This window comes from Salvelinus alpinus, chromosome 28 (assembly GCF_045679555.1).
Source record: "Salvelinus alpinus chromosome 28, SLU_Salpinus.1, whole genome shotgun sequence".
Lineage (NCBI taxonomy): Eukaryota > Metazoa > Chordata > Actinopteri > Salmoniformes > Salmonidae > Salvelinus > Salvelinus alpinus.
The window spans coordinates 25,864,209-25,884,801 of NC_092113.1; the positions used below are offsets into that span (position 1 = coordinate 25,864,209).

The following is a 20,593-nucleotide window of genomic DNA, read 5'->3' on the forward strand; positions in this document are numbered from 1 at the left end:
TAGAGCACCACTCTGAGGACTGGGATGATCAGTTTTTTGTCATGCTTCTTTTCATATCCACCACTCTTGACAACTGTATGTCTGAATGTAGGGAAGGAACTGTGTTTATTATGCCCACACCTGGATGATACCGCACTCTCGATACACTTGAACACAGAGGAACCTTGGGTAAAAACAATGTACTTTTGTGAAACCGCCGTTCTGATACCCGGCCCACACTGGGTCCGGGGACTTCAGCAACCATTGACCGAGCCACTTGGGAGCACTGTTGCCACAGTAAATGCTTGGGGAGGAGGGCCCCGAGAACAGGACCCCTTCCCCCGGCTTCCAGCAAAGGTCGCGGGGTCTGCTCCTTCCCCCGCACTGTGTAAGAATCAGCATTCACCCCACTCTCCTTCGACCCAGCATGGCGTCTGTGCCAAAGCATCTCCTGCTGTTCAGAAGCAACAAGATGGTCATTAACTGAACTCGAAGCCGCCCCCTGGCCCGGGGCTACCCGCCTCTGGCCTGGACCCTTTCCTTCACGCCTTGGGAACTGCCGAGCCAGCCCCGCAAAGGAGTTTTGTGGGAAAAGGACCCGTAGAGCTGTGTCCTGTTTTTGTTTCTCCTCGAACCGGGCCTGTAAGGACTCCATAGCCGAGCCAAACCTGGAGGAACTCTGCTGTTAGGGAGAAGATGGCCAATCCGCTCCCAGGTGATCTGCTGCCTTATGACACAGCTTCACCAATGGTTCACTCTCACCCGCCGAATTCAAAGCCAGGGCTTTAAGCTGCTCCGGACTGATGTCATCCGATTCATACTCTGAAAACCCTCCAGAGCCAACTAGGGACAGTATATCATCCCTGGAATCCGGACTCTGAACACTGCCAGAGAAACCGGAATGAGCCTCACTTGGCTGGGATGACACCCCTGTCAACTCCCACCACCGTTGCTCAGACAACCCCATTCCTGAGGTCGCTTCACCGGAAGACCCTTCACCAGCAGACACAATCTTTCTCACAAAGTCAGCCCGACACCCAATGGAAGTTGAACCCAGCCGGAGACAATGGTCATATGAACTGGTCCGAGCCAAACCCTCCTGAGGGTGTTTCCAACCCAGACAAACATGACAGCACTCGTGAGTATCTTTAATATAAGTTGTGAAACCACATGCCCTAGAGTACTTTTTAGGTTCAAACTTGGCAGGTTAGCATTTTTTAACTTACACTTACCACTGGCCATCTTACTCACGCAAGGAAGCACTGGCTACACAAGCAGAGCAGAAAGTAGTGGGTTTTTAGCAAACACAAAAATCGATACCAAGACCCAAAACTCACAACATCTAGGGGGACGAGTACTTTCTCCCCAGTAACAGACAGCTTAGTCGGAGCCAAATCTCGTAGTATTTGTGTTTGTAAATTGCGTGACACGTTCTTCCATCAGGCAAGCTGAAGAGCAAGAATTGAGAAAAAGAATGCAAGTCCCGGTATTATAGCCAGGAAGGTGAGGCTTACGAGGGTGGGCTCGGCGTCCATTGGCCCGTGTGGTGTGATTTCAGTTTTCTTCAGGTGGATATGATTGGTCATTAACTCCCCATAGTATGTTATACTGAGCGACTGACTGAAAGGGAACAATACATCTTCTTTGCAGTCACCAAATCACGGTGATCAAAATTGAAAGTACAACTATCCAAAGGTGCAGAATTATGGGCAATTCATCTCCTATTATGCATATTTCACCAAACAATTTCCTACACATCAAATCAATAAAAAATAAGCACATTGTGTGCAGAATTCATTCATTGATATTGATATTATCACCATTCAATTCCATGTGTTCAATACATAGGCTGGTTTGCTCACAGTTTTGTAGACTTTACATCGGCACACAGAAACACAATCCACAATATAAATAAGGAAAGGTGAATACAATGGATTAACACAACTGATATGAATGTGGAGGCCTCAGTCCACACCAAAGCAAACCTCTATAATAGAAGGTCACAATGTTAGAGATGATGACTCAAAGATACTTAGAAAGTAAGCTCATTCATTCTCTACATCTGCATGTCAGCAATATTGTACAAAATCATACAAATTAGACAGTCTCCATTGCCTAGATCTTTCCCTACATTGTACAGTACATGGAATGACCTTGATGGGGTGATTTGGACTTTTGTGCAGTAGTATTTACTGATAGCAGGAAACAGTGAAGATAATTGCACACATTTCTCTTCTAATGAAGACAACGTCTGTGAAAAAAACACCTAAAAGTGAATTTTGTATTTACTGATGACATTTGTATTTAACGTTTTTCAAAAGGTGGTCTAAGATATGCACGTCAGGTACAAAGGCAAGAAAATTATCAGACGTTTTGTAAATGTATTTTGAGCATTTGATCATTGCTGTTCTGCAATACATTTAAACGCAGATGCCAAAATTGCTTGTACGCAATTGAGAAACTGTAAGTCAATCATGCATTCACTGTGGTGTGTAGTATTTACCCTTAACTGTGGTCCTGCAGACCTTTTGATATTTTCATTCTACTTGCTATCTTTGCCAACTGTGTGGCCCTGGGTGTATCTAAACCCTTCCCTGAGGAGGACTCCAATTCCACCAACCACAACCTGGTGAGTTGGTGCAAGGCAGCTGATATAGAGGCTGAGGTGTCAGTCAGGGAGATCATAGAGGCTGGCTTATTGGGAGTGCTATATAATGGCCAAACCTGGGTTCAAATAGATATACTGTATTTGAAATCTTAGCTAATTTAGCTGAGCTTACATGGCACAATTGAATCAGTGGAATACTCCTAAAAGTGCAAAACCCATCTGGGACTCTAGGCAGGCACAAGCAAATGCTCAAAGTATTTGAACAACTTCAGGAAAGCCTGGAAGTATTTTATGAAGTGAGATGTGGGGTGTAGGGGTAGGTAGGGGTGTAATCCTAAAGAATAATGCCGTTAAAGGGGCAATCTGCAGTTTCTACATCCATGTATTGTCTTATAAATGTATGCTATGTACCCATTGATTCCTGAACAATATAACGTATAAATCCCACATGAACTCCGTTCAACTGTCATATCCAATCAGAACCCAAAATATCAGCTTGTTTTAATACATTGTTTGTAAACAAAATAAAAGTAAACAAATACTTTATAGCCTCAAAACATGGTTAAAACTATAATACTGATATCATGGATGGTCAGTCCTTGTGTAAAAGTATTGCTTCCCGTCCCTCTCCTTGCCCCAACCTGGGCTTCAACCAGGGACCCTCTGAAGACATCGACACCAGTCACCCAATAAGCATAATTACCTATCGCTCCACAAAAGCCACAGCTACTTCAAGGTCTCAGAGCGAGTGACGTCACCGATTGAAACTCTACTAGCGCGCACCGCTAACTAGCAAGCCATTTCACTCCAGTTACACTCAACCCCCTTTGACCTCCTCCTTCTCCACAGAAACCCCAGCAGCTGGGCAGAGCCCAACTGAGTGATCCGGGTCACAGCACTAATGTAACAGTATTGCTTCCGTCCCTTTCCTTGCCCTAACCTGGGCTCGAACCAGGGACCCTCTGAACACATTGTCAAAGGTCACCCAAGAAGCATAATTACCGCAGCACAGCAAGGGAAACAACTACTTCAAGGTCTCAGAGCGAGTGATGTCACGACTGAAACACTACTAACGCGCACCGCTAACTGGATAGCCATTTCACACTAGTTACACATGCATCCATAGCTCTGTCTCTGAATTTGAGAGTGGTTACATTTCCCCAGCCCCATCCCTCAGCTTTTTATCGAAACGGGCGGAGAAGACGCTTTGTTATTGTTTTTACTGCTGATTGCCCCTTTAAAGAGGAAAAGTTGGGGGTCTGACTCAGATCAGGTGACCGTATAAGAGACAATGATACTTAAACACTGACCATCTGTTCCATCCCCATGTAAGCCCCTCTGCCCCTCCCCCCTCTCTCTATGGCAGAGGACATGATCTGATCTGTGATCTCTTATAGAAAACAAATCCACTGTAGTTTATGTACATGTAACTGCCAAAATAAAGGAAACATTTGCCTAAATGAGGGATACAAAGTACAGTTGAAGTCGGAAGTTTACATACACCTTAGCCAAATACATTTAAACTCAGTTTTTCACAATTCCTGACATTTAATCCTAGTAAAGATTCCTTGTGTTAGGTCAGTTAGGATCACCACTTTATTTTAAGAATGTGAAATGTCAGAATAATAGTAGAGAGAATTATTTATTTCAGCTTTCATTTCTTTCATCACATTCCCAGTGGGTCAGAAGTTTACATACACTCAATTAGTATTTGGTAGCATTGCCTTTTAAATTGTCTAACTTGGGTCAAATGTTTCGGTCAGCCTTCCACAAGCTTCCCAAAATAAGTTGGGTGAATTTTGGCACATTCCTCCTGACAGAGCTGGTGTAACTGAGTCAGGTTTGTAGGCCTCCTTGCTCGCACAAGCTTTTTCAGTTCTGCCCACAAATTTTCTATAGGATTGAGGTTAGGGCTTTGTGATGGCCACTCCAATACCTTGACTTTGTTGTCGTTAAGCCATTTTGCTACAACTTTGGAAGTATGCTTGGGGTCATTGTCCATTTGGAAGACCCATTTGCGACCAAGCTTTAACTTCCTGACTGATGTCTTGAGATGTTGCTTCAATATATCCACATAATTTTCCTCCCTCATGATGCCATCTATTTTGTGAAGTGCATCAGTCCCTCCTGCAGCAAAGAACCCCCACAACATGATGCTGCCACCCCCATGCTTCACGCCTGGGATGGTGTTCTTCGGCTTGCAAATCTCCCCCTTTTTCCTCCAAACATATCGATGGTCATTATGGCCAAACAGTTCTATTTTGTTTCATCAGACCAGAGGACATTTCTCCAAAAAGTACAATCTTTGTCCCCATGTGCAGTTGCAAACCATAGTCTGGCTTTTTTAATGGCGGTTTTGGAGCAGTGGCTTCTTCCTTGCTGAGCGGCCTTTCAGGTTATATTGATATAGGACTCGTTTTACTGTGGATATAGATACTTTTGTACCCGTTTCCTCCAGCATCTTCACAACATCCTTTGCTGTTGTTCTGGGATTGATTTGCACTTTTCGCACCAAAGTACGTTCATCTCTAGGAGACAGAACTCATACCTTACTGAGCGGTATGAGGTCTTGGCTGATCTCTTTTGATTTTACCATGGTGTCAAGCAAGAGGCACAGAGTTTGAAGGTAGGCCTTGTTATACATCCACAGGTACACCTCCAATTGACTCAAATTATGTCAATTAGCCTATCAGAAGCTTCTAAAGCCATGACATCATTTTCTGGAATTTTCCAAGCTGTTTAAAGGCACAGTCAACTTAGTGTATGTAAACTTCTGACCCACTGGAATTGTGATACAGTGAAATAATCTGTCTGTAAACAATTGTTGGAACAATTACTTGTGTCATGCACAAAGTAGATGTCCTAACCGGCTTGCCAAAACTATAGTTTGTTAACAAGAAATTTGTGGAATGGTTGAAAAACAAGTTTAATGACTCCAACCTAAGTGTACGTAAACTTCTGACTTCAACTGTATATTGAAAGCAGGTGCTTCCACACATCCCATCATGCTTAGGGTCATGTACAGTGGGGAGAACAAGTATTTGATACACTGCCGATTTTGCAGGTTTTCCTACTTACAAAGCATGTAGAGGTCTGTAATTTTTATCATAGGTACACTTCAACTGTGAGAGACAGAATTTAAAACAAAAATCCAGAAAATCACATTGTATGATTTTTAAGTAATTAATTCGCATTTTATTGCATGACATAAGTATTTGATACATCAGAAAAGCAGAACTTAATATTTGGTACAGAAACCTTTGTTTGCAATTACAGAGATCATACGTTTCCTGTAGTTCTTGACCAGGTTTGCACACACTGCAGCAGGGATTTTGGCCCACTCCTCCATACAGACCTTCTCCAGATCCTTCAGGTTTCGGGGCTGTCGCTGGGCAATACGGACTTTCAGCTCCCTCCAAAGATTTTCTATTGGGTTCAGGTCTGGAGACTGGCTAGGCCACTCCAGGACCTTGAGATGCTTCTTACGGAGCCACTCCTTAGTTGCCCTGGCTGCGTGTTTCGGGTCGTTGTCATGCTGGAAGACCCAGCCACGACCTATCTTCAATGCTCTTACTGAGGGAAGGAGGTTGTTGGCCAAGATCTCGCGATGCATGGCCCCATCCATCCTCCCCTCAATACGGTGCAGTCATCCTGTCCCCTTTGCAGAAAAGCATCCCCAAAGAATGATGTTTCCACCTCCAAGCTTCACGGTTAGGATGGTGTTCTTGGGGTTGTACTAATCCTTCTTCTTCCTCCAAACACGGCGAGTGGAGTTTAGACCAAAAAGCTCTATTTTTGTCTCATCAGACCACATGACCTTCTCCAATTCCTCCTCTGGATCATCCAGATGGTCATTGGCAAACTTCAGACGGGCCTGGACATGCGCTGGCTTGAGCAGGGGGACCTTGCGTGCGCTGCAGGATTTTAATCCATGACGGCGTAGTGTGTTACTAATGGTTTTCTTTGAGACTGTGGTCCCAGCTCTCTTCAGGTCATTAACCAGGTCCTGCCGTGTAGTTCTGGGCTGATCCCTCACCTTCCTCATGATCATTGATGCCCCACGAGGTGAGATCTTGCATGGAGCCCCAGACCGAGGGTGATTGACCGTCATCTTGAACTTCTTCCATTTTCTAATAATTGCGCCAACAGTTGTTGCCTTCTCACCAAGCTGCTTACCTATTGTCCTGTAGCCCATCCCAGCCTTGTGCAGGTCTACAATTTTATCCCTGATGTCCTTACACAGCTCTCTGGTCTTGGCCATTGTGGAGGGGTTGGAGTCTGTTTGATTGAGTGGGTGGACAGGTGTCTTTTATACAGGTAACGAGTTCAAACAGGTGCAGTTAATACAGGTAATGAGTGGAGAACAGGAGGGCTTCTTAAAGAAAAACTAACAGGTCTGTGAGAGCCGGAATTCTTACTGGTTGGTAGGTGATCAAATACTTACAGTGGGGAGAACAAGTATTTGATACACTGCCGATTTTGCAGGTTTTCCTACTTACAAAGCATGTAGAGGTTTGTAATTTTTATCATAGGTACACTTCAACTGTGAGAGACGGAATCTAAAACAAAAATCCAGAAAATTACATTGTATGATTTTTAAGTAATTAATTTGCATTTTATTGCATGACATAAGTATTTGATACATCAGAAAAGCAGAACTTAATATTTGGTACAGAAACCTTTGTTTGCAATTACAGAGATCATACGTTTCCTGTAGTTCTTGACCAGGTTTGCACACACTGCAGCAGGGATTTTGGCCCACTCCTCCATACAGAACTTCTCCAGATCCTTCAGGTTTCGGGGCTGTCGCTGGGCAATACGGACTTTCAGCTCCCTCCAAAGATTTTCTATTGGGTTCAGGTCTGGAGACTGGCTAGGCCACTCCAGGACCTTGAGATGCTTCTTACGGAGCCACTACTTAGTTGCCCTGGCTGTGTGTTTTGGGTCGTTGTCATGCTGGAAGACCCAGCCACGACCCATCTTCAATGCTCTTACTGAGGGAAGGAGGTTGTTGGCCAAGATCTCGCAATACATGGCCCCATCCATCCTCCCCTCAATACGGTGCAGTCGTCCTGTCCCCATTGCAGAAAGGCATCCCCAAAGAATGATGTTTCCACCTCCATGCTTCACGGTTGGGATGGTGTTCTTGGGGTTGTACTCATCCTTCTTCTTCCTCCAAACACGGCGAGTGGAGTTTAGACCAAAAAGCTCTATTTTTGTCTCATCAGACCACATGACCTTCTCCCATTCCTCCTCTGGATCATCCAGATGGTCATTGGCAAACTTCAGACGGGCCTGGACATGCGCTGGCTTGAGCAGGGGGACCTTGCGTGCGCTGCAGGATTTTAATCCATGATGGCGTAGTGTGTTACTAATGGTTTTCTTTGAGACTGTGGTCCCAGCTCTCTTCAGGTCATTGACCAGGTCCTGCCGTGTAGTTCTGGGCTGATCCCTCACATTCCTCATGATCATTGATGCCCCACGAGGTGAGATCTTGCATGGAGCCCCAGACCGAGGGTGATTGACCGTCATCTTGAACTTCTTCCATTTTCTAATAATTGCGCCAACAGTTGTTGCCTTCTTACCAAGCTGCTTGCCTATTGTCCTGTAGCCCATCCCAGCCTTGTGCAGGTCTACAATTTTATCCCTGATGTCCTTACACAGCTCTCTGGTCTTGGCCATGGAGAGGTTGGAGTATGTTTGATTGAGTGTGTGGACAGGTGTCTTTTATACAGGTAACGAGTTCAAACAGGTGCAGTTAATACAGGTAATGAGTGGAGAGCAGGAGGGCTTCTTAAAGAAAAACTAACAGGTCTGTGAGAGCCGGAATTCTTACTGGTTGGTAGGTGATCAAATACTTATGTCATGCAATAAAATGCTAATTAATTACTTAAAAATCATACAATGTGATTTTCTGGATTTTTGTTTTAGATTCCGTCTCTCACAGTTGAAGTGTACCTATGATAAAAATTACAGACCTCTACATGCTTTGTAAGTAGGAAAACCTGCAAAATCGGCAGTGTATCAAATACTTGTTCTCCCCACTGTATGTCATGCAATAAAATGCGAATTAATTACTTAAAAATCATACAATGTGATTTTCTGGATTTTTGTTTTAAATTCCGTCTCTCACAGTTGAAGTGTACCTATGATAAAAATTACAGACCTCTACATGCTTTGTAAGTAGGAAAACCTGCAAAATCGGCAGTGTATCAAATACTTGTTCTCCCCACTGTATAAAAATGCTGGGCAGGCCATTATTTTTGCCATTATTTTGGCTATCATGGTTATGCCCCCACCACAGGGCAGGAGTGGTCACTGAGTGGTTTGATTAGCATGAAAAGGATCTAAACCATATGCCATGGCCGTCTGTCACCAGATCTCAACCCAATTGAACACTTAGGGAGATTCTGGAGTGCCGCCTGAGACGGAATTTCTCGAGAAAGAATGGCGTCTCATCCCACCAATAGAGTTCCAGACACCTGTAAAATCTATCTATAGGCGAAAGAAACGCACACCTATTTAGGCGAGGTGCTGGCTAGCGGAGTGGAACACTTAAAAAAATAAAGGAGAACCGCACACTCTAGGAGCTCAGATGCAAAAATATTTATGACCATCGTTTCGACAGACAAGCTGTCTTCATCAGGGTATATGTCAAATCTATGCCATGGCGCTGAACACAACCTTGCAGATCATCATGCTGGGTCAGTGTAAGTCCATCTGCTTGGCTGTGAGGCAGGACAGTGGTTGGATAGTACTCTCCTTAAATCCCTTTATAGATCTTGGAGTAGATCCCTTTATTGGATTAGAATTTGTGGAGAGGAAACAGAGGCTGAAGTCTGACGCTTCCCCATAATCCTCCCCCACCCCCTCTCTGCTATAGTGATACACTATGTCTTCATGCATTCATTATACTACTATAGCTTATCCTTCTAATCTGTCACATCACCTTGCTTGACCAGGATGATATGGCCAGGTTTTGGCTGCCTTTCTATTCCAGCCTGACATCGAAGCCCAGTGACTGTGGTGCCAGAGATGAGCAGCATAAGGATGCATTTGGCCCAGGGTTACTGACTAGCGCTCTAGTAACAGGCTTATTATGGCTCCTTACTCCTGTGCACACATTTTGACCTATATATGCCATCAACGTGACGGTGCCTGCCTTCCGCCCAACATGTAGTAGATACACTGCCGGTCTATAGTTTTAGAACACCTACTCATTCAAGGGTTTTTCTTTATTTTAACTATTTTCTACATTGTAGAATCAAAACTATGAAATAACACATATGGAATAATGTAGTAACCACAAAAGTATTAAACAAATCAAAATATATTTTAGATTCTTCGAAGTAGCCACTCTTTGCCTTGATGACAGCTTTGCACACTCATCGTCATGAGGTAGTTACCTGGAATGCATTTCAATTAACAGGTGTGCCTTGTTAAAAGTTCATTTGTGGAATGTTTTTCCTTAATGCTTTTGAGCCAATCAGTTGTGTTGTGACAAGGTAAGGGGGGTATACAGAAGATAGCCCTATTTGGTAAAAGACGAAGTCCATATTATGGCAAGAACAGCTCAAAGAAGCAAAGAGAAATGACAGTCCATCATTACTTAAAGACATGAAGGTCAGTCAATCCGGAACATTTTAAGAACTTTGAAAGTTTCTTCAAGTGCAGTCGCAAAAACCATCAAGCTCTATAAAGAAACTGGCTCCTATGAGGACCGCCACAGGAATGGAAGACCCAGAGTTACCTCTGCTGCAGAAGATAAATTCATTAGAGTTACCAGCCTCAGAAATTGCAGCCCAAATAAATGCTTCAGACTTCAAGTAACAGACACATCTCAACATCAACTGTTCAGAGGAGACTGTGTGAATCAGGCCTTCATGGTCGAATTTCTGCAAAGAAACCACCACTAAAGGACACCAATAATAAGAAGAGACTCGCTTTGGCCAAGAAACACGAGCGATGGACATTAGACCGGTGGAAATTTGTCCTTTGGTCTGGAGTCCAAATTGGAGATTTTTGTTTCCAACCGCCATGTCTTCGTGAGATGCGGAGTGGATGAACGGATGGTCTCCGCATGTGTATTTTCCATCATAAAGCATGGAGAAGGAGGTGTTATGGTGTGGGGGTGCTTTGCTAGTGACACTGTGATTTATTTACAATTCAAGGCACACTTAACCAGCATGGCTAACACAGCATTATGCAGCGATACGCCATCCCATCTGCTTTGGGCTTAATGGGACTATCATTTGTTTTTCAACAGGACAATGCCGCTACACACCTCCAGGCCGTGTAAGGGCTATTTTACGAAGAAGGAGAGTGATGGAGTGGAGCATCAGATGACCTGGCCTCCACAATCACCCGACCTCAACCAAATTGAGATGGTTTGGGATGAGTCGAACCGCAGAGTGAAGAAAAAGCAGCCAACAAGTGCTCAGCATATGTGGGAACTCCTTCAAGACTGTTGTAAAAGCATTCCAGGTGAAGCTGGTTGAGAGAATGCCAAGAATTTAAAAAGCTGTCATCAAGGCAAAGGGTGGCTATTTGAAGAATATGTTTAAGACTTTTTTGGTACTACATGATTCTATTTGTGTTATTTAATAGTTTTAATGTCTTCACTTTTATTCTACAATGTAGAAAATATTAAAAATAAAGAAAATCCATTGAATGAGAAGGTGTTTTAAAACCTTTGACCGGTAGTGTATATCAACATTAAAACAATACATCCCTACATATAATATATTCATTAGGATATTAGTTGCATATTAACCCTGCATAATGAACTTCCACAGACATCTTGTAAATTGTCTTTACCTAATTTTCCCAACATCTGTCTTTGCTCTTGACTGATTACAGTACACAGACAAATTAGAAGTATGTGTATTTGACCATGCCATCTTCTTCCTCTCTGTGAGTGCAGGAACAAGTAGAGTACATCTTCCTAGTTATCTTTACCATTGAGACCTTCACTAAGATCCTGGCCTATGGCTTGGTTATGCACCCCAGCGCCTACATCCGCAGTGGCTGGAATTTGCTTGATTTTGTCATCGTCGTCGTCGGGTATGCTAGCTCATGTCTCCATTCCACTTCTGTTACCCCCTTCTTTCTATTTATGGTGTTTTTGCTGTATTGTTGTGTGCTGACTGATTGTTGTGTGGCTGTTGTTGCAGGTTGTTCAGTGTGGTTGCTGAGGGGACGGCTGACCACAAGCCTGGAGATTCCCATCATGCAGCAGGCAAACCAGGAGGACTGGATGTCAAAGCTCTTAGAGCCTTTAGGGTGCTGCGACCCCTTAGGCTGGTGTCTGGAGTGCCGAGTAAGTTTGTGTGTGTTTCAGTAAAACCCCTCTCTGCTGTGTTTGTGTGTGTGTGTGTTTCAGTAAAACTCTCTGCTGTGTTTGTGTGTGTGTGTGTCCAGGTCTCCAGATTGTCTTGAACTCCATCATGAAAGCCATGGTTCCCCTGCTGCACATTGGTCTGCTGGTCATGTTTGTCATCATCATCTATGCCATCATCGGCCTGGAGCTCTTCCTCGGCAGGATGCACAAGACCTGTTTCTACGTGGGCACAGGTACAGACTCCACTTTTACAACAGAATAATAATAATATAATAATAATAATAATACTTATATACATATACACTGCTCAATACTGTACATACACATTCAAACACTATATAACAATGTTACTGTCATTGTACACACAGTCATTGTACACAGACTGGGGAAAAACAAGTTATTTACATACTGTAGAAGTTTGTTATCAATTAATGCTTTGGAAGCCTGGAATTCATCTTTTTACGAAGACAAATATATTTGTCACGATAATTGACCTCCCCATGTTGTCCTCTCTCCCAGAACTGAACGTGGATGATGACCCCACACCGTGTGCATTTGCTGGAAACGGGCGGGAATGTGTTGGCAATGGGACAGAGTGCAGAGGACCGTGGGAGGGGCCTAACGGTGGGATCACCAACTTCGACAACATATTTTTTGCCATGTTGACTGTGTTCCAGTGTATCACCATGGAGGGCTGGACCGATGTGCTCTACTGGGTAACATCAGACTTCATTTTTATAAATGGTACCCTATTCCCTATAGTGCGTTACTTTTGACCAGAAAGCTGTGGACATTGTGGACTCTAGTCCAAAGTAGTACACTACATAGGAAAAATAGTTCCATTTCAGATGCACACTAGTCCTTTTTTTTTCCTTTTAGGATCTTAACTTGTAGTGTATTTGAGGCTTCTGAAGTTTGTAATTTCCACTTTGACATTTCAGTCTTCCCTTTCGGAAAATGTATCAATCCCTGCAAAATGCATTCTAATCCACCTAATAATTCACATTTCCTGTTGCTGCAGGATTATTTTCACGCTGTAGCAAACTGGCTCAAATTAAGATCCGACGTCTGTCCTCCTCTGATCAAATTCTCTATCTTCATATAAATATGGAACACCACCCACTGGGTACACTGCTTAAATCAACCAACGTGGAATATAAGTTGAATTGACATCTGTACCCTGTGTGCAGTGTCTGATTAATGATGCTTCATCTCCCTCTATCTCTCTCTCTCTCTCTCTGCATTCCTGCAGATGAATGATGCAATTGGCTTTGAGATGCCCTGGGTCTACTTTGTCTCTCTGGTCATCTTTGGCTCGTTTTTCGTACTCAACCTTGTATTGGGAGTGTTGAGCGGGTGAGTGAGTTGAAGTGTGTGTATATGTTTGTCTTGTTTTAGATTTGTGTGTGAAGGCTTTGTCCGAGTGTAGGTTGTGTAATGACCCTCTATATGTGTGTGTGCGTAAATGCGTGCATGTCTGTGTGTACAGAGAGTTCTCCAAGGAAAGAGAGAAGGCTGTGGCTCGTGGAGAGCTGCAGGACGCCCAGAATAAGAAGCAGATGGAGGAGGATATGTGTGGCTACATGGACTGGCTCATCGAGGCCGAGGATGTGGATGAGGAAGGAAACAAACGTATGGTTAACTGACTGCCTAAGAGAGACACACACACACACACACATACATACAAACATATAACTGTACCCACACACAAACACAGCCTCGCACCTATATATTCTACCTTTGTGTCTCCTAATAAGGTGCTGCTGTTGCCAAGAAGAAAATGATGAAGAAGTTTGGCTGGTATAAACACAGCGAGGACGGAGGTATGATAACCTGTCACCCTCTTCTCACTGTTACTGTCTGTGTATTTGTACTAATTGACTCTCTCTAATCTTAGATGGAAAGCTAATGAGGATGGTAGCTGACTCTATAGCCACTCCTATCTGTCATATCATTAATCTGAGCCTAGAGGAAAGTGTTTGTCCTCAGGCCTGGAGGGAAGCCAAAGTCATTCTGCTAACAGCTTGCTGCCAGCTCTTAGCAAACTATTGGACAAAAATTGTGTTTGACCAAATACAATGCTATTTCTCTGTAAACAAATTAACTACAGACTTTCAGCATGCTTATAGAGAAGAGCACTCAACATGTACTGCACTGACACAAATTACAGATGATTGGTTGAAAGAAATTTATAATAAGAAGATTGAGGGAGCTTTACTGTTGGCTTTTATATATGGCTTTTCAACCTGCCATATTGTAGATTCAGAGCTATCTATATAATAGAACACAGAGGGGTTCCTGTAATGGAAGCTTCTCGAATGTTAAACATGTAAAGTGGGGTGTACTACAGGGCAGCTCTCTTGGCCCTCTACTCTTTTCTATTTTTACCAATGACCAGCCACTGGCATTAAATAAAGCCTGTGTGTCCATGCATGCTGATAATTCAACTCTATACGCGTCAGCAACCACTGCTAGTGAATTCACTACAACCATAAACAAAGAGTTGCAGTCAGTTTTAGAATGGGTGGGCAGTAATAAACTGATCCTAAACATCTCTGGAACTAAGAGCATTGTATTTGGTTCAAATCATTCCCTAAGTTCTAGACCTCAGCTGAATCAGGTAATGAATGGTGTGGCTGTTAAGCAAGTTGAGGAGACTAAATTACTTGGTGTTACCTTAGATTGTAAACTGTCATGGTCAAAACATATTGATTCAATGGTTGTAAAGATGGGGAGAGAACTGTGTGTGATAAAGAGATACTCTGCTTTTTGACACCACACTCCACAAAGCAAGTCCTGCAGGCTCTAGTTTGATCTTATTTTGATTATTGTCCAGTCATATGGTCAATTGCTACAAAGAAGGACCCAGTTAAGTTGCAGCTGGCCCAGAACAAAGCTGCACGTTTTGCTCTTCATTGCAATCAGAGGGCTAATATCAATATTATGCATGCCAGTCCCTCTTGGCAAAGAGTTGAGGAAAGACTGACTGCTTTTTTAAATAAGAAACATTAATTCCAAATTGTTTGCATAGTAAACTTACACACATGATTGACACACACACTTACCCTACCAGACATGCCTCCAGCGGTCTTTTCACAGTCCCCAGGTCCAGAACAAATTCAAGGAAACGTACAGTACTATATAGAGCCATGATTGGATGGAGCTCCCTTCCATCTCATATAGCGCAAGTGAACCGCAAAACTTTTTCTTTTTTTTAACAAATAAAGCAACACCTCTCGGCACAATGCCTTTCCCTTATGTGACCTACTTTTTGTGTGAATGTATTGACATGTACAGTGCATTCGGAAAGTATTCAGACCACTTTACTTTTTTAATTTATATAAATATAAAAACTGAAATATAACATTTACATTAGTATTCAGACCCTTTACTCAGTACTTTGTTGAAGCATCTTTGGTAGCAATTACCGCCTCAAGTCTTCTTGGGTATGACGCTACAAGCTTGGAACACCTGTATTTGGGTGTTTTTCCCATTCTTCTCTGCAGATCCTCTCAAGCTCTGTAAGGTAGGAGGAGGAGCGTTGCTGCACAGCTATTTTCAGGTCTCTCCAGAGATGTTCGATCGGGTTCAAGTCAGGGCTCTGGCTGGGCCAACTCAAAGACATTTAGAGACTTGTCCCAAAGCCACTTCTGCATTGTCCTGTTGGAAGGTGAATCTTCACCAGAGTTTATTATTATATATATATTTTTTCACCTTTATTTAACCAGGTAGGCCAGTTGAGAACAAGTTGTCATTTACAACTGCAACCTGGCCAAGATAAAGCAAAGTAGTGCGACAAAAACAACACAGTTACACATGGGATAAACAAACGTATAGTCAATAACACAATAGAAAATCTGTATACAGTGTGTGCAAATTAAGTAAGGAGGAAAGGCAATAATTAGGCTAATAGTGGCGAAATAATTACAATTTAGCAATTTACACTGGAGTGATATGTGCAGATGAGGATGTGCAAGTAGAAATACTGGTGTGCAAAAGAGCAGAAAAACAAAAACAAATATGTGGATGAGGTAGGTAGTTGGATGGATGGGCTATTTACAGATGGGCTATGTACAGCTGCAGCGATCGGTAGGCTGCTCTGACAGCTGACGCTTAAAGTTAGTGAGGGAGATATAAGTCTCCAACTTCAGCGATTTTTGCAATTCGTTCCAGTCATTGGCAGCAGAGAACTGGAAGCAAAGGCGGCCAAAGGAGGAGTTGGCTTTGGGGATGACCAGTGAAATATACCTGCTGGAGCGCGTGCTACGGGTGGGAGTCTGAGTCTGAGGTCCTTAGCACTCTGGAGCAGATTTTCATTAAGGATCCTCCGTTCATCTTATCCTCAATCCTGACTAGTCGCCCAGTCCCTGCCACTGAAAAACATCTCCACGGCATGATGCTACCAGCACCATGCTTCACCATAGGGAGGATGCCAGGTTTCCTCCAGACTTGACGCTTGGCATTCAGGCCAAAGAGTTCAATCTTGGTTTCATCAGACCAGAGAATCTTGTTTCTCATGGCCTGAGAGTTCTTTCGGTGCCTTTTGGCAAGCTCCAAGTGGGCTGTCATGTTCCTTTTACTGGGAGTGGCTTCTGTCTGGCCACTCTACCATAAAGGCCTGATTGGTGGAGTTCTGCAGAGATGGTTGTCCTTCTAGAATGTTCTCCCATCTCCACAGAGGAACTCTGGAGTTCTGTTAGAGTGACCATCGGGTTCTTATTCACCTCCATGGCCAAGGCCCTTCTCCCCCGATGCTCAGTTTGGCCGGGCAAGAACCCGATGGTCACTCTAACAGAACTCCAGAGTTCCTCTGTGGAGTCTTGGTGTTTCTTCCATCTAAGAATGATGGAGGCCACTGTGTTCTTGGGGACCTTCAATGCTTCTGTGCCTCGACACAATCCCGTCTTGGAGCTCTATGGACAATTCCTTTGACCTCATGGCTTGGTTTTTGCTCTAACATGCACTGTCAACTGTGGGACCTTACATAGACAGGTGTGTGCCTTTCCAAATCATGTCCAATCAATTGAATTTACCACAGATGGACTCCAATCAAGTTGTAGAAACATCTCAAGGGTAATCAATGGAAACAGGATGCACCTGAGCTCAATTTCGAGTCTCATAGTAAAGGGTCTGAATACATAGTTATTTATTTATTTTATTTTTTATTAACTTGCAAAAATATATATTTTTAAATCTTTCTCATTATTGGGTATTGTGTGTAGATTGATGAGATTTAAAATATATAATAATTTTGAGTAAGGCTGTAAGGTAACAAAATGTGGAAAATGTCAAGGGGTCTAAATACTTTCCCAATGCACTGTATGTTTAACTGATAGATGCATACACACGCACACACAAGTACACTACATGTTCATGTTTTTAAATGTATAGAAATTGTAAAGTCTTTTGCCTGTTCTTTTTCGTTATGTGTCGGACCCTAGTAAGACTAATGAAGATCCTAATAAAAACAACAACAACAAAAAATCGAATCTATGGCTCTGTGTTCAACAGAATCGGATTCAGACTCTGAATTTGGAGCATATTTAGATGACGACAATGGCTGCTGCGCATCTCTAATGTAAGGAAATAAACAAATGTACATTTTTTGTTAATTTGTCATTGTTATCAATGGTGATATTTTAATGGTTCTTCCTCCTTTTTTGTAGGGCTAAAATGATGGCCAACAGTTTCTGGTAAGTTGAGCAGGATACCTCTAAGAATATACACAATGTTTTATTTTCAGTTTTTAAAAAAAGTGTACACTACACTACAGACTTTTGACAAAGCCTGTTTCTGACCCTTCCGCTCCTCATATAACGTGTCTACTGATTCTCTCTTCACTCAGTGACCAGCTATGCCAACTGAACCACGCCTTTCGGAAAAACTGTCGTGTAGCAGTCAAATCCCAGAACTTCTATTGGCTGGTGCTTCTTCTGGTTTTTCTCAACACTGCAGCCAGCGCCTCTGAACACTACGGCCAGCCCAAGTGGCTCACCGAGATGCAGGGTCAGGATCCACTCTCCTCTCTACATCTCTGTCTGTTCTACTTTCTGTCTTCACCTACCTGTATCTGTTCTTTTCTATTTATTTCTACGTCCTCCTCCCCTCTCTCTTTTTCTCTGGGTCATTTTCTCTCTAATTCAGCAGGTTGAAATGGTGACATAGACATCAGGAACAATAAATAAATAACCTTCATTTTCTCTGTCTTTCCTTCAGAGCGGGCCAATAAGATCCTGTTGATGTTGTTCACGCTGGAGATGCTGTTGAAGATGTACAGTTTTGGTTTCCAGATCCACTTCTTGGCTCTGTTTAACCGCTTCGACTGCTTTGTGGTGTGTGGTGGCATCCTGGAGACGGTCCTGGTTGAGTTGCAGATCATCCCTCCCATCGGCATCTCTGTGCTGCGCTGCGTCCGCCTGCTCAGGGTGTTCAAAGTGACACGGTAGGTAACTGCTGGCCTGGTCTCAGATCTGTTTGTGCTGTCTTGCAAGCTTGGTCCCAGATCTGTGTGTGTTGTCTTGCTAGCTTGGTCCCAGATCTGTTTGTGTTGTCTTGCTAGCTTGGTCTCAGATCTGTGTGTGTTGTCTTGCTAGCTTGGTCCCAGATCTGTTTGTACTGTCTTGCTAGCTTGATTCCAGATCTGTTTGTGTTGTCTTGCTAGCTTGGTCTCAGATCTGTTTGTGTTGTCTTGCTAGCTTGGTCCCAGATCTGTTTTGTGTTGTCTTGCTAGCTTGGTCCCAGATCTGTTTGTGTTGTCTTGCTAGACTGGTCCCAGATCTGTTTGTGTTGTCTTGCTAGACTGGTCCCAGATCTTTCCAGAATACGCTGCTATGCAAATCAAATGTACTTCTGAAGGAACTATCTGAAATGTCACTCTGCAATTGATTAAATGCTTTGCATGCATGAATTCCATATGGAAGGGTACTGCATACCTTGATTCTTTACCCTCAAACACTGAAACCATCTGTCTCCTGTTTAGGCACTGGGCAGCCCTGTCAAACCTGGTCAATTCGCTGCTCAACTCCATGAAGGCTATCTGCTCTCTACTGCTTCTGCTCTTCCTCTTCCTAATCATCTTCTCCCTGCTGGGTATGCAGCTGTTTGGGGGTAAATTCAACTTTGATGAGACTCAGATGAAGAGGAGCACATTTGACACTTTCCCCCAGGCCCTGCTCACCTGCTTCCAGGTGACTTATACTTCTAATACCCTTCACACTACAATCACATTGCATGTGCTTTTCCTTACAGACCCCCTCTTTCTGTCTGTCTCTCCCTCTCTCTCTCTACCTTTTTCCTCTGTAGATCCTTACAGGAGAGGACTGGAATGCAGTGATGTATGATGGGATCATGGCTTATGGCGGGCCAGTCTTCCCACAGATGATCGTGTGCATCTACTTTGTCTCCCTCTTTGTTGTCGGTAACTGTATCCTTTCTGTTTACCAAGACAGAGTGTTTGTTATTCCATAATCCACATTTGTACAAAGCCATTCAATGTACACAAACCTCTATCAAGAGGTACTCTAGAAGATACAGACTGTACTGATCTGTATTCACTGATGTTCTCAAGCTCTTGATCAGTTCCTTAATATCTCTTGATCAGATATCCTGCTCAATGTCTTCTTGGCTATCGCTGTGGACAACTTGGCAGGAGATGGTGGAAAAAAGAAAGTAGAGTAAGTATCACAAAAGGCAGACAAAGAAAAGGTATAATTTGATGGTCTGGGCTTAGTACTGGACATCGCTAAGTAGCATCAGTAATAAAGATGATATGTAGATGGTGAACAAAGACCAAGTGCTGAATGAATGGTTTTGCAGAGAGAAAAAGGAGGAGGAAGAGGACTGGGACGATGACGAAGACAAAGAGGAAGATGCAGCGGTATGTACCTAGATGTTGTTTCAGGGTACCAATACACAATTATTATTTTTTGATTTTATTATTCACCCCCTTTTTCGTGATTACGATCTTGTCTCATCGCTGCAATTCCCCAACGGGCTCGGGAGAGGCGAAGGTCGAGTCATGCGTCCCCCGAAACATGACCCGCCAAGCCGCACTTCTTAACACTCTCTTGCTTAACCCGGAAGCCAGCTGCACCAATGTGTCGGAGAAAACGCTGTTCAACTGACGACCGAAGTCATCCTGCAGGCGTCTGGCCCGCCACGAGTCGCTAGAGCCCTCCTGGCCAAACCCTCCTCTAAACCGGACAATGCTGGGCCAATTGCGCACCGCCATATGCGACTCCCGGTCACGGCCTGTGATCCTGTGTTTTAAAGATAAACAATTATCTCATGTTTGCATTTCTTTTGCTCACTCTTTCCTTGTGCAGAATGAGATGGATGACTGGGAGGAGAATGAGGAGTTGAGAGCCATTGAGGGTCTGGAGGGTAAGTGTTGTTCCATATACCTCAGATGGTTTCTCATCAGACTGTGACACATGAATTGTTATCTAAATCTGCTGATCTGATCAACTCCCCTCTCTCTCTAGGAATTATGCCTGTGAAGCCTGAATCCGCTCCAAAAGAGAAGATTGAACCCATTCCAGATGGTAGCTCCTTCTTCATTCTTGGAAAGAGAAACTGGTAAGTCACAGCCATAGAGCCCTATGGGCCCTGGTCAAAAGTAGTACACTATATAGGGGATTGTGTGCCATTTCAGAGCACCCATATAA

At 43.4% G+C, this 20,593-nt stretch overlaps 1 protein-coding gene across 1 annotated transcript in view; it reads left to right on the forward strand.

Annotated features, from left to right (window-relative positions):
• LOC139557506 (voltage-dependent L-type calcium channel subunit alpha-1D-like) overlaps positions 1–20,593 on the forward strand; it is a 41,671-nt gene that overhangs the window by 7,177 nt on the left and 13,901 nt on the right. Inside the window, exons 2-19 of the mRNA XM_071372441.1 lie at positions 2,503–2,608; positions 11,511–11,650; positions 11,761–11,906; positions 12,008–12,160; positions 12,447–12,643; positions 13,180–13,283; positions 13,417–13,559; positions 13,685–13,750; positions 17,439–17,505; positions 17,594–17,620; positions 17,773–17,933; positions 18,144–18,369; positions 18,907–19,114; positions 19,230–19,350; positions 19,528–19,600; positions 19,743–19,803; positions 20,252–20,309; positions 20,411–20,504. Of these exons, the coding sequence (XP_071228542.1) occupies positions 2,503–2,608; positions 11,511–11,650; positions 11,761–11,906; positions 12,008–12,160; positions 12,447–12,643; positions 13,180–13,283; positions 13,417–13,559; positions 13,685–13,750; positions 17,439–17,505; positions 17,594–17,620; positions 17,773–17,933; positions 18,144–18,369; positions 18,907–19,114; positions 19,230–19,350; positions 19,528–19,600; positions 19,743–19,803; positions 20,252–20,309; positions 20,411–20,504 (2,151 nt within the window). The remainder of the gene's footprint in view (positions 1–2,502; positions 2,609–11,510; positions 11,651–11,760; positions 11,907–12,007; positions 12,161–12,446; positions 12,644–13,179; positions 13,284–13,416; positions 13,560–13,684; positions 13,751–17,438; positions 17,506–17,593; positions 17,621–17,772; positions 17,934–18,143; positions 18,370–18,906; positions 19,115–19,229; positions 19,351–19,527; positions 19,601–19,742; positions 19,804–20,251; positions 20,310–20,410; positions 20,505–20,593) is intronic.